The following is a 13859-nucleotide window of genomic DNA, read 5'->3' as shown; positions in this document are numbered from 1 at the left end:
TCGCCGTCGCCATGGCTCACTGCCGATGCTTCCCAGCTCCCCTCTCTCTCTCTCTCTCTCTCTCTCTCTCTCTCTCTGAAAACGCCTGGAACCGTGCCTGATCAAGTGCCTTAGTACAGAGGTGGCACGCACTCCCGATTATATAAGCGTATTCAGAGGATGGTTTTAATTTGGCAACGAGGTATCAACCGCTCTGATTCCATCGAGAGCCGGGGTGTACGTGTCCCCGGTTGAAGGCACGCGGCGGGCGCGGCCTCGCCCCACGTCGGCGGGTGGCGGTTCTTCCGTGCGGGACTCGTGCGCTGCCGTCCGCGAACCGGGCGCGGGTAAACTACGCTGTCGGTGGCCCTTCTTCTGGTGTGTTCTCTTCTTCGTGACAGAGCCTTCCCCGATCCGCTCTGATCCTCGTGTCAGCGTCTGCTTGGCTGGCGGCTCGCTGATCAGGATCGTAACAGGGGGCCTAACCGGGAGTTGGTTAGGCTCTCGGTTTGTGCTGCCCTTTGCAGACGCGACAGCTGGCGGTTCGCCGCCTTTATTGCTGCACATGCCATGGGACCGTGGCTCGTGATTCCCGTGTAATGAGGCACGAATTTTAGCTTCCCGTTCTTGGCGTTCTGCTCTCTGCTCTGCCTTGTTTACTCCTTACATCGCAGTTGCAGCCAACAAATCCACGGTAGCGTACCCGTGTCAGGATTTCTCTAGTGTCGGGATAAAACGGGTGCTCGGTTCAGCAGCTTCAGAATGTGATTCGAGCGTCGTCTGGCACTCTCGCTGGCTGGCGGCGTCTGCAAAGTTGCGTTGTCTGATGCGGCGGCTTCAATTAGCTGGGCCCAATCTAATGAGCGAAAGAGCCCGCCCATTGCGCAACTCGAAGCTGGGCCGCACCTAAAGAGTGGCCCTTGAAGCCCATACAAACCCAATAAGGAAAGAAATCGGCAAATGCATTTGATTCCATTCGCTTGGAATTATGAACGAGGATTGGTGAATTAACTGATGTACTAAACCACTATAGGAGCATTTTGGATCTGAAGAATCATTTCAGCAATCGATGGGTTAGGTTCGAAGGAAGACCATGAATGCCTGAGTGTGTATAGACACAGCATCGTCGGCGGATGCATATGTACACGCGTACACCAGATTTCTACACATGCCTCTGATCTTTTCCGTCCCGTGTCAGATTTCTGCTACCCGCGCCGATGCCATCAGCCCTACCAGAACCGGGATCAAACGGCATGCCACCTGAAACTATAGCAATCTAGCACTACGTGCAGCTCCCCACCACAGCGATCTCGTCTTTGAGCGTCTTCCTCTTGCCCTCGTGCTTGCTCCCGGCCTTCCCAGGCTTTTTCAGCGTCTGCAATGCAGCAACAGACCAGCAAATTCACGTACCACAAGTTATTCGGTCAGAATCCGGCAATGTTAAGAAGCTCCGCCCGAACAGTATTAGATTTGTCGGAGACAAACGGAGGAGAAAGGGCCAGGAGACACTGACCTTCTTCAGCAGCATGTCCGTCTGCCGCTCCATCTCCCGGATCTGATCCACGGTCATGCCGTACCACTCGTCGATCCACGCGAAGCACAGCCGGTGGCACGCCAAGAACAACGCCCGCTCACCCTGCATGGACGAAGCACGCTGCATTAGCTATGCACTTCTGAATCCATAAGAAGGAAAGGCTGCGACGAAAGACGCTGCATTAGCTATGGATTTCTGAATCCATAAGAACGAAAGGCTGCGGACTTCTGAACATTCTGTCGCTGTGTCAGTTACAGGCTGACTGACGAACTGATGATGTTCAGAATCCAACAGCAAGTCGTGATAGAAGCGTACCGCGATGATGCAGTCTTCGAGCCGTTCGCCCAAGCCCCAGATAGGGGCATCCATGATCACCAGCTTGTATGTGGTCATGACTGGACTACATGAATCCTGCAGCGAACACCATGCGAAATGTGATTTCTGATTTGTCTCTTGACGATGGCAGTACTAGGCTTCTGAACATACTAGTTGAGAAAAAAAATCTGTATGACTGATTGACTGCATACCATCCATCCCTTCAGAAGAGGGCCTCGCTCTGTTCTTTGCGACTTGAAGGTTGTCAGGTCGACATTTGGAGCACTGATCACCTTGCTCCAGTAATCTCGCGATATAGAGGCAATGTCAACTATCTCAACTTCTCTTGCAGCTAATTGCTCACTGGTCAGATTATGCACCTGAGTACGTTCTTATTAGTATACTGATATTCTTCTTTATCTGAAAGAATGAGATTTTGAAGCATGATGATTACAGCGAACTAACATTTTCAGAACAACCATTGTCAGGTTTAGTTACGGTGTCGATGGTCAATGAGCACTTGCTGAAAAGTGGGCACTGATGACAAATGATGAAGACAACCAAGTTAGTTCTGAATTATTCAGCTATCAACGAAGTGTCAAGTTTTGAGAAGCACTTCTGAATACCTTGATCACTAGTGCGTGTCAGAGTAGATGGAGTTCACGGCATATATGAAAAGCACAGTGTAACAGTTAAGCGCACATTCTCATCGACTGAATATTACATTGCAGAGTCTGCTTTAAACTGACCATTGCTAACCTGTTCTGCTATTTGGAAATGCACACCAAGAGTCCTCATACACCGTGAGAGCACTGGCAGGTGCAAAGCCCTTCATCCAGGATGGAATTTTGCTGCACATAATTGTAGTTGTAATTGTTGAACAAAAAGCTATGTCAATATTATGATCCTACTTTTTTCAGAAACCTGCCTATTCAGTTATGCCTGCCAAGAAGGCTTTCTTGCACTGTTTATACAAACTTAGTGCAGTACATAAAATAAGTAATTCATAAATTATGCTTCTAAAGAACTTTACAGTGCTAACGCTGACATATTTGTGGAAGTCACAAAGTATACTTTGAATATTAAGTAGAACTAGATGGTCAAATTAAAATAAATACAAACCTCTGCAAATGATAAACTTTTGAAGTGAGTTGGCCCTTGCCAAGCTTTTCATCCTCAAATGGGACCTGCTGCAGTACCTCTACACCCTCCTTGCTGTTTGTGTTTTGCTGCTCCATCTTCATGATGGTGTAGCTGAGGCCTATTTCATACTGTAAAACAAGAATCGAGCTTGGTCAGTTCACAACTCAACGGCAGGAATGCCAGAGCTTCATTTGAAAAGTTATATTCTGCCTTTTGGTAAACATACCTCTTCCATCGACATAGGCATGACGATCCGGCTTTGCACAAGATTGAAGTTAAGGTATAATCAAATTCATACAGAAAACACTTTAAAAAAAAGATGCAGAAAACACAAACATAGGCAAAAAACATTGTGAACATAAGAATTTAGGGAGGATACAATTCCTTGATCTGAACCATGGCAGAAGTAGTATCGAGATGCCAAGTTTGATGGCTTCCTGAACTTCTGGTGAGAGGGAGAGGGAGGAAGAGCTTTTGCCTGTTTTTCGCGTTCATATGTTCTTTGGTGGTTAAAGAAGGCCATGGACATAACAAAGGAGCAATTTTTAATCTTTATAAACCTCTTATGTAAATACCCTCGTATAAATGTGAAATCCCATTCTCCCTGCGTTGAGCAACATGTCAGAGTGCTACTCACAAAAGTTCAGACTTCAGAACCGGCAAAACGGATCTGTGTATTTATATCCTTGACTTGAGGTGCTAAACTGAAGTTCCAGGAGGACACACTTGCAAATAACCCTAGAAACGGGCAGGTCTACATCAAAACGAGCTGTGAGGTGGGCAGTTCACGAACGTCACCGCTTGCCTTTATCTTTATGTAACGTATCTTGCAGCTGATGGAAAACGGAAGATGCCGGCATCCGCCCGGCCGCCCACACGATCGCGCCCACCCCTTTCCCCCCGTTCTTGCGCCAGGGGAAAACACTTGGCCAGGAAGAATTTATGCCTTGAAAAGGCACCGTTCTATCACGCGTTATGATGGATCGTGGCGGTTGATTGCCTGATCCAGTGATCGAGGTTGTTTTACAACAAGGCCTGTCAAATCACCTAACAGGCTTCAACTGTTGGCTTCTGAAATACTCCTGTTGAAGCCATGTATCGGTTAGTCGCTAGTATTTCTCATTTTGGAATGCCTACAGAAAAAGATTACATGTTCCTTAGAAATGTATCGAACGTGAATTTATCAAAGGAGAATTTCTTATGTAAATCCTGCCTGAAATTTAAAGCTAGGAACAAGGTATATCTGATCGCATGAGCTCCAAAACTGATGTTTTACTGAACGAAATTGTTCTGTATTATATGGCCGAAAGCTTCCTGATCAAACAATCACTGTGCAGCAAGATAATGGGAGAATTGTTTTGATTACTTGCAAGCTCGAATAGGCGGAGTTGGTCGGCAACAGGTAGCACCGACACTAAGCACAGACTAAATATTTACAGTATTAGGTGCATATGCACAAACAAAATAGCTTGCATAACTGGTAATGCCGCCCAGATGTTTAGCATTCCAAAATAGTTTTAGTTTAGTAAGAACAAAGCCTCAATAACACAGCTTGCAGTGTTACTTCTCTAAAAAAAAGGCACGTGCAACCAAACCAAATTATGAAGTTTAAAAGGCTTTGAAATGCAATTGGGGATAGTGTCTATCCGGTTTTAGAGAAGATGCTGCTGGACACCATTTGTTCCTAGTAAAAGGTGCCACGGACAAAAGATTCTAGTGGATATTCCATAATATACCAGTGGATGGTCCTTGTACCATTTTACGTACTTCTTCCTCCATCACGTAATCGTGGCTTGGGGATAACTTACTGGCTTTCTTCCTTCCTACTACTCCCTCTATTCCAAATTATAAGTCGCTTTGACTTTTTGATACTTTCACTTTGCTATGTATATAGATATAACAATATGTCTAGATGCATAGCAAAGTGGATGTACCAAAAAAGTCAAAGCGACTTATAATTTGGGATGGAGGGAGTATCATTTTTTAATACTTGTATGTATCGTAAGGTTTCCCCTTTTCCTCCTCTTGTTTTCCTCGGACTCTGGATGCCCTGCATTTTTTTTCTTTTTTTTAGATCACGCACTCTTACTTCAGTTTAAACTTCTATTTAAATTTTATATAATATATACACCTGGGACCCTTCTCTATTGTTACTATTAGATGAGAAATAGCGAAATTCAAGACTTTTGAGATGAAAATAGCAAAATTCAAGTTGATGTGGCTCCCAACAACCGTACTTCCCAACAACGAAAGAGATTATGGGCTTGCTTGTTGGGTTATGTTAAAGAGTATTGACTTATGACGGTGTAAAAAAGAGATCTATGGCCCATGGGCCATTATACACTATTGGGCACTGAGGGCCCATGAACAAAATCCTACGATGACGCTGCTTACCTGCATTTACAAATTTGGCACATTGTTCAAACGAAAATATGTCAATTTCTCAGTTTCGACAAATTATAGAGATTAGAAAATGACAGTGCACCAGGTGTGAAAACTGTGAATACGCACATTGACTTCTTCCCTCCCGAAGGAGAACTGCAACAAAAATACAATATTGTTCCGTCACCTCGAATGCCATCACGACTCCAACTTTCCAGCAGATCGGGAGCAGCTCGTCTGGACATTTTAGGCTCCCTTTGGACATTATGCATGCAGAGCCAAAGGACTTGCTTGGATCCATGCGGCGCGATTCCATGATGGTAGCACGCTGAAAAACCTATAGCTCCTCCTAGGTTGCGGACCCTAACGTTTTAGTAGCAGTAGTTTCTAGGAAGCCATGATGATTAGAATGACAGCACTGGTAATCGCAGACTAATGTTGTTCAGTGATTTGCTGGAACAGGTACTTCGCCGACGACGATGACCGCGCGTCAGACCAGACGACGTCTCTTCCAGCCAGCTCACACGGTTGGCATGGGATGCGAGACTTGATTGTGGAAACCGTTAATAAGACGGCCGGCCGGCCGGCCGCACACTGCCAGTCCAAGTACGTTTTGGAGATAGAGTTAGGCAGCCTGGTTTTGGTGTCGTCCGTGATGGCGAGTGGCTGATTCGCAGGTCTGCTGTTGCGCGTGTGCTCTGCGTTCTGAACACCTGTCTGGAGTGGAGGCGATGCACGCGCAGCATGCATGTTCCACTCAGAGCAACATCCATGCATTGTCCACGAAAATCTAGCTATCACAGAGCAGCTCGTAGTGATACCCATGCATGCTAAATGAGGCTCTCTGTTTGGATTCATCAGTCCTGTGTTTACCTTGTTCTTTTCTTCAGATTGCCAACTCTGTTTTTGATTGCAATTTGCAAGACGTGCGATTATGACTGCATGGTAGCGTATCCGCACACGACCAACGTTCGTTCGAGGTCCATTGAGGCGGCAACTGCCTAAAATCAGTTCATCTAGCAACAACGCAAAGTTAGCGGCGACTTGCTACTAATACACACGCCTAGCAAAGTCAGCTCATAGACACGTAACTTCGTTTGTCGCCTCATGGGAGTACTTCGGTAGTACTTGTTCGTATGATCGTTACACAACAAAAAAAAAAGTTCGTCAACATCATCGGCCGGTACTACAATGAACCTGTTCATGCATTTCGTACTACAAGCAAGATGGATTCAAGAGTAAATATTCGTATTGACGGAGTAATAGTCATACAGCCTTAATTAATTACGGCCGGCTACAGCGTCTTGCAGCAGCTAGCCAGCAAGCAACCAGAAACGTTACCGTTCGTCTTAGCTACTTGTGTATTACTGGAGCTACTAAGATCATCTACTGATCGTGCAGATCAGGTCCAGAGCTGGGCCTCGTGATCCGGCCACGTCGCTGAGTCCAGGTCCGAGTCGTAAAACGTCTGGTGGTACGCCGCGCCGAAGTTGCTGCCGCCACCGCTGCCGCCGTCCATCAGCGGCGACGATGGCTGCTGCTGCAGCTGCTGGTGCTGGTGGTGTCCGTCCCGGCGGTTCACCATGTCCACGCAAACGAGTGCTAGCAGGTTGGCGTGCTGCGCCTGCGCGTTGAGGAGGTCGGCCTGCGCGCGCGCCAGCTGCACCTTGAGCTCGTTGGCCTGCCTCTGCAGGCGGCACACCGCCCCGGCGCACCCGTACACGGGGTCCCGCAGCCGCGCCTCCGCCTCGTACACCATGCTGCTCACCGCGTCCGCGCGCGAGCACTCCGGCAGGTCCTGGAGGAGCTTGATGATGTTGCTGGCGCCGAACACGCGATGCGCGGTCGTGAACTTGGCCGGCTCCGCCGGCGGGAAGTAGGGCGCCAGCACGCACCCGTCGGCGCAGCGGCGCCGGAGGATCTTGCACGCCGCGCACGGGCTCAGCACCACCGTCGGCGCCGCGTTGCCCACCACCTGGGCGGCCGGCGGCGGCGGCGAGCACGACGACACCCGCGACGGCGGCGACGCGGAGCGGCAACTGTTATTATACTGCTGCTGCTGCTGCGCCGCCGCGGCCGTCGTGCCCGTGCTCGCGTTGCTGCCGTAGTCCATGACCGACCGATCCATCGACGAGCGGTGTGCTAGCTGCTGGCAGCTAGTGTTTGAGCAGAGGTGGTGGAATAATGATCTGCTGGTAAATCGGAAGTTAAATTTTGTGGTGGTATATATAGACGGATCGATCGGGACGTGTGTAGATTTTCCCCTGCTATACGTTCGAGAGAGGCTTTTCCTTGGTGGAATATAGCGCAGGACGATGGATGCAGACATGCAGCACACGATGCTGACGAATCAGGTCAGCATCAATTCAGTTGCCGTTTTACTAGTAGTGTATGCATACGTCCGTGCTGTGCTTGGCCAAGTTCGGCAGGTTTTGAAGTCTAGAAGAGATGGTTAATTAATTAGACGTGCAATTTGCTATAGTTAACCTCACCGTGCATGTCACTCGATCATGCCTTCTTCGTTCATATACTAGTCAGATCAGTATGTTTTCTTTCCCATACATGTATGCTAGTTTACAAAACCAAAAATGTACGATTGATCTCGAAATCTTTTTTGTCTCTTGTAAATCTTCCAACGCCATATTTCCAGACGAGGTGGCCCCGAGGCCGGCTCCGTAGAAAATGCTTGTCCAAAACCAAGACCTTATTGTTGTTGCTTGTTGCGTGGCAGCCTGGAACGTACGCACGTAGGAGTAGGCGGTAAGAACCAAAAAAAGGATCGTTCATCTACATGTATTGTCTCCAATTCTCCACCGTCCCGTTAACAAAGTCATGCGAAACACGAGCGTGTTCCGTCCATATGTTTGGATATCGTCCATAAACTGATGGCAGTGTAGTATGCAAGTCAGACAGTGTGCGCATGGAAATCAAACGCAGCATGACCTGCACATTAGGTAACAATAATGGAATACACCCTCACAGGCGTGCTAAGACTGTGTTCTTGGATGTATCCATACCGTCCTTGCGTATATGCAATCGCTATATATGCTGGTAATACGAGCTCAAAAGTTTTCAGCCCATTTAGTACGTACTTAATTAGTACTGTTGGTGGTCATCCTGGACTAGTCTGAGTATTATAACAGCTAGTCCCATAATTTTGTTAGGATGATATACTGAACATAACTTCTGGGTACCCATGTCTCTCAACGAGCTTGTATAGCTGATGACCATTACAAGTGAGCAGTGAGCTCATCCTTAATTCCTGGCATGATTCGATCATGCATGTGAGCCTCCAGCTTTGTTGGAGACACATCAGAAATAACCAAACCCTTCCTGCCGGCGATCATGCATCTGAGCCTCCAGCTTTGTTATTGGATTTGGACACATCAGAAATAACCAAACAAACCTTCCTGCCGATCTATCGAGATAGCATATATGATAGGAAACAAGCAAATCCAGCACCCCGGCCTCTTATCTCATCATGTCAAAGGTCTGCTTCGAGAGCTAGGCTTTTCCCACTAGCGTCTGGCCATGCAATTGACCGACAGGGACCTCGCCCCTCGCTAGATTGCAAATTACCTGACGCGTCGGTCATAGGCTCGCAGCGTAGTAGGCGCACTCGTTCGGCACGGGACAGCGACTATTCGGCATCCGTTTTCCGGTCTCTTCCAAAACCCCATATCAAATCGTTTTGAACATTCAGCAGCCACCACGCACGTCGCGAGGCGCGCGCGCGCGCATGGCAAGCGAGGGCGGCATGCGGTTAGGCGAGCAGCCAGGAATAAGAGCCAGAGCTAGTCAACATTTCTTCAAGCTTTTTGAAAGGGTCGTCGTGTTGCTCCGATCCTCAGCTTTTTGTAAGCGTTTCCAAGCTAGCTACTGAGTGTTAGGATCTGTTGTGCTGCTGCCACAGCGAATGATATTGTTGTTACAAGTAGTATTAGGAAAAATATCCATACAAGTTATGCTTGCTACTCCATCCGTTTCAAAATGCAGGTCGTTTTAGTTTTGCTGGGGACATAGATTTTGTTATGTATCCAGATATAACCTATATTTAGGTATTACACGGTGATAAAGAGGTTTCGACTGTGTAATGATACGTTCGCGAATTTTACAGTGCGCTCTCAGTTGTCTGTCATGTGGAAATTCTGACAGAGATGGCCTAATCTACAGCAGCCATTGTTGGTTAGGGGCTGCTGGTTAGGTAACTGAGTCTTCAGGCCACGTCATGCGCTGTGTTCTCCATTTTGGAAGAGTATTGCGCATCGAACATGGCGATCAGTTCATCACTAACAAACTCGCACAATCATATTGCCGCGGACAAGAACTTGGATCCGTACCAAAGGACGGGTTTAGAGTAAAAAATTATAAAAAATAGGTAGAGGTTTCCTCTATTGACCTCGGTAAAAAAAAAAGAACTGGACCCATGACATAAAAATGTTTTTCAGATTTGCCCGATTTTAGAGACATGGTCACGCCCGGAATGATTCAGCAAACATGGCGTGCCCACCAGCACCAGGTCTAAAAGTGTGAGGTCAGGATCTTGTCATATGGCCCTCGTGCAGACTTTGCAATGCCCATCAATCCTAAAGCTAGATGATTCAGACCCCCTTTTCACAGCGAAGTAATAAACAAATGACCATGCGTCCTTTCACTTTGGTTAGAATATAAAGATCCCATAAAAAGCAAAAAAAGCTTCGGCTTCGTTGGCTGCCATTTCTTGGCATGGCTCATCTCCTCATGAAGCTGGCAAGCTGCGCATGTTTGGAGCACGACATCGCAAAGATCAAATGCCTGGTGCTGTCTCATCTGAACTCCTGGTGCTGAACATTACCCGAGCGCGACAGCACGAAGCTTGCGCACCCCAGAAAGTGGCGCCGTTGGTGGAGCAAGCAACACACGAGACATCTGAACCTGGTAGCTTTCCTGTTTCGACAGCTGAGTGGAACCCCGAAGAATGCACAACTGGGAGGCTAGAGTTCCATGGTGTGTAGAACTAAAAGACTTGCTGCCCTTGTTTTCCGGCCTATACATTCCTGTCAACCACCAACACCAACTGGTTGTCGTCCATCAAGACGTTTCTGGATAATCGACGCTTCCTTGTGCTATGCAAATGGAACTCTTGCGAGATAAAGCTGGATGGGATTCACTCTGGTAGAGGTGAAGGTTGTGAAGGTGACTGGTCACTAATGTGCTTTTAGGAAGAAGATGCCACATGGTATACATTTGCTACATTCCGGATATTGATGCAAAAGTCAAAGTCAGAGCTCAGAACTGAAGAACCAGCATGATGGCATCATCTGAAAGGAATCGAAGAGTTCAATTTGGTGCCATCTTTTCTTCTCACAGTCAGAGAGAGAGAAGGTTTTCGAAGGCAGTCAAAAACACGAACCAGTATTTGAGGCCCATATCAAAGACTATAGTAGTCAGGAGCAGCGGCCTATGAGTACATGTGTGCGGTCCAGGTTTTTACATGGGCCGGGCCATATCCCAGAAGCAGAGAACTAGCTGCTGGCACGTTATGCAAAAGGAACTGGGCCATTCCAGAAGCAATTGAACCCGGGAAATCCTATGCTGCTTAACCGTACTGAACCCCTCGCTTTTTTACAGCCCTTAAGGCCTTAACTGTACTGAACCCTCGCTTTAAATGGAAATACAACTACACAGGCTATGAATTTTCCTACTCGATGTGCACGCCAGTTCGTTAGCCACTTAGCCTCCACAACTGCCGCTGATCGATACCATGCAACCAAAACTAAATATGATTAGTTAGCACTTAAGCGCACATGCCCAGCTATTTCTTCCTTTTTTCAGATTTTTCTCTTCACGTACAAGCCGAAATAATTTAGAGTCACTACAATACTATTCTTGCTGTTCCACAAGATCAGTGCAGCACTTTGTTTAATCAAGCTTTTGGTGAAAGAAAATGAAAAGGTTTACACTGAAAAGGCACACAGTTTTTTTTTATCATTTACAAAAGCTACTTAACGGGCCCCCCCATTTGTTGCAACATCATTTGTATATTCCAAGTTGATCAACAGGACGCAACCTTCTTTCCCCCCAGAAAGCTCTGCCAGTTATTCAGAATAGACGAGGCGAAAATGATAACAAAATCAGCAGCAAGACTCCGGGCCAAGCCTCTAACAATTCGTCATTCTAAAATTCCCAGCAGCTCGGTAGCACCCAACAGTAGGTGAAACGTAACCGAGGCGAGTGGGAGGTGAGCTCGCGCCTCGCGGCGGCACCTAACAGGCTACGAGTACTAAACACCCAGCTCTCCCCACTTGATTAGTACTCCGTACGACACGGCCGGCACGGCGTCACCCGAACGAAACAAACCCGCCCGCGAATCGACGGCCCAACGGCGGCGCTAGCCGCGGAGGCAGAACGCAGGCGGGCGGGCGGGCACGCAGCCCAAAGTTTCGCCGCCGCCGTTCACATAGCCACATCAGCCAGGTCAAGGCCGCCGGCTGGCCTGGATCCATCATCCATGCATGGAGCAATTGAATGAGCTCCGCCGCGTTTTTTGTCTTCCCGGAAGGAAAACGCCAGCCGAACTCCGCCGGTGACATGTGCGTGCGGCGTAGTACGCGTCGACGCGCCGTGCGACGGGTTCTGTCGGCCTGCGCGGTGCGGTACAGTGTGTTGTTGCGGCGCCGGTGAGTTGGATCCAGTGGTTGTGCGCGTACGGGCGGCGTAGCTGCTGCGTCCATGGCTGCTGGTTCGCTCGCTATTCGCTGGCTTAGACGGAAGCGCGCGTAATTTAATCCCCAACAACTGCATTTGCGTGTGCTTAAATCGTTAAAAAAACTTGCGGCCTACCCCCACGCACAACCCCAACGAACGGAACGGGGACTCCTCGCGTCGGTGCACACGAGGAGGAGGACCGGGCGACACGAAACCTCGTAGCGGAATTTGGAAACGCGGAGAAAAAACAGCTCATGCCTCACACATGAATTGCGATCCAAGGAAAGATTGACTCCGGCGTTTCCTGCTCGTCAGGGTCTTTGAGAAAAACAAATCCCAGGTCAATTAGTAGTAGGACTTCGTTCGTAGTATAAACTAGGAGTATACTCCAGCCAGTTGTGGTGTGACTAGACTACGATAGTATCTTCTATTGCTCTGCGGCCACGGCCCACTGGCCTGGCCCGCTCGCTGCTCCGGCGCTGCTGCCTCGCGGGTTCCCCTGGCGGCGACCGACAGAACGGGAGGAAAAAAACGGTGCCAGGCGAAAGAAACGTTTCGCTGAACGAACGTGCATGGCCGGGCCGGGATTATTGATCCCTCCTTTCTCCTGCGAGCAAAGGACGGAATGGTTGGTGCGTTGCATGTGCTCCACAAGAATTGACATCGCCGGCCGGTCGCTCTAGCATCCATCCAGGCAGCCGGAGCGCGGCCGAGCTCGTCGGAATCTGTGTCGGTCTCGTGTCCTCCCTCCGGTTGTTTCCATCTCCCTGTTTGGTTTTGGGTGGCGGGTTTCCATCCTAACCAACATCTTTGCTTCGTCTGCAAGATGCACGAAACGGGCTAGCTGCCCTGCTCGGTGCTATCACTGTGGAGTAGGGAGGCCGGCCCCCCATCATCATCTGACCCTTTAGTAGGAGTATAGGTGTTTTTTAAATAACAAAGAGGAGTAGGTCATTAGGGTGGCGAAAAATGGAAAAAAGCGGTCGGTCTTTTATGCCAGAGTTGTTCGCGAGTGGCAGACGAATGATGAATCACCGAAGGACACCGAGCAAAGCGAGATACTAGTACCTGAGTATTCAGGCTTGTTCACAACATAAAAAACCTCATGTATTCGATGCGTGCACTGTCATCCGATCCGTTCCTCGTGATTGATTACAGATCGCGTGAATGTTGAGCTACACGTGCCTTTTTTAAGCTGACTGACTGACAGCATCCGGGGGTCCCTACTGACCCGGTAGCAGCCAACAATCAGGGCCAGAGCGTACACCCTCGCTGTTCACGAGTGCCCGGCACGGCCGGCCGCCGGACCGCGGCAAAGAAGAAGCTCCTGCCCCGGCCGGGCTCCTGGGGAGGAAAGCGCCCATCGACCCCGGGTGATGACACCCAACTGGAACCCACCAAGAGAAAACATGAGCGCCTCATCCACCGTGGAAGCCCCGCCCGTCGCTACTCGCTAGTGCTTCTGGATTCGACTCCCGGGATCCCCACCCCACCCAACCGGCCGGCACCTGCCGCTGCTGCCCACTAGCTAGCGGCCTAGCGCCAACGCCTCGTCACACGCTCACCAAACAAAAGGGTTGGGCCAGTTTCAGCCGTGTGTTGCAGTAGTGCAGTCACTGGTGCGCATGTACTGCAAGCTATATGCCGGGTACTGTGTGCTTGACGACAGCAGGATTGTCTAATCGGTGTCTGTCTGATTTTTTTTCAGTGAAGTAATAGGTTGGATTTCTACCGTGTGCATAGGCAGGGTGTGTTTGTGTGTTGCTTCATTTGAGGGGTTTCAAGACTCACGTGCAAGGAAAAAAAATGACTGATCCAA

At 48.9% G+C, this 13859-nt stretch overlaps 2 protein-coding genes across 2 annotated transcripts; both read right to left on the bottom strand.

The window, feature by feature from the left end:
- Window positions 1–1017: 1017 nt before the first annotated feature.
- Window positions 1018–3492, bottom strand: LOC101764182 (phosphatidylinositol transfer protein 2). Its single transcript, XM_004984774.4, has 10 exons — window positions 3351–3492; window positions 3198–3228; window positions 2951–3099; window positions 2588–2679; window positions 2455–2462; window positions 2294–2365; window positions 2041–2208; window positions 1829–1924; window positions 1493–1615; window positions 1018–1354 (listed from the first exon to the last, which is right to left on the bottom strand). Exons 1-10 carry the CDS (start codon window positions 3464–3466, stop codon window positions 1262–1264), a joined length of 948 nt encoding a protein of 315 aa, XP_004984831.1. The 5' UTR covers window positions 3467–3492; the 3' UTR covers window positions 1018–1261.
- Window positions 3493–6580: 3088 nt separating this feature from the next.
- LOC101784050 (LOB domain-containing protein 1) lies at window positions 6581–7534 on the bottom strand. The gene has a single exon (XM_004986993.3). The coding sequence runs from the start codon at window positions 7479–7481 to the stop codon at window positions 6756–6758; it is 726 nt and encodes a 241-aa protein (XP_004987050.2). The 5' UTR covers window positions 7482–7534; the 3' UTR covers window positions 6581–6755.
- Between the last annotated feature and the right edge of the window lie 6325 nt (window positions 7535–13859).

This window comes from Setaria italica, chromosome IX (assembly GCF_000263155.2).
Source record: "Setaria italica strain Yugu1 chromosome IX, Setaria_italica_v2.0, whole genome shotgun sequence".
In the NCBI taxonomy this organism is placed as follows: domain Eukaryota; kingdom Viridiplantae; phylum Streptophyta; class Magnoliopsida; order Poales; family Poaceae; genus Setaria; species Setaria italica.
The sequence above is the reverse complement of the archived record's forward strand: the minus strand, read 5'-3'. Positions and strand labels throughout refer to the sequence as shown.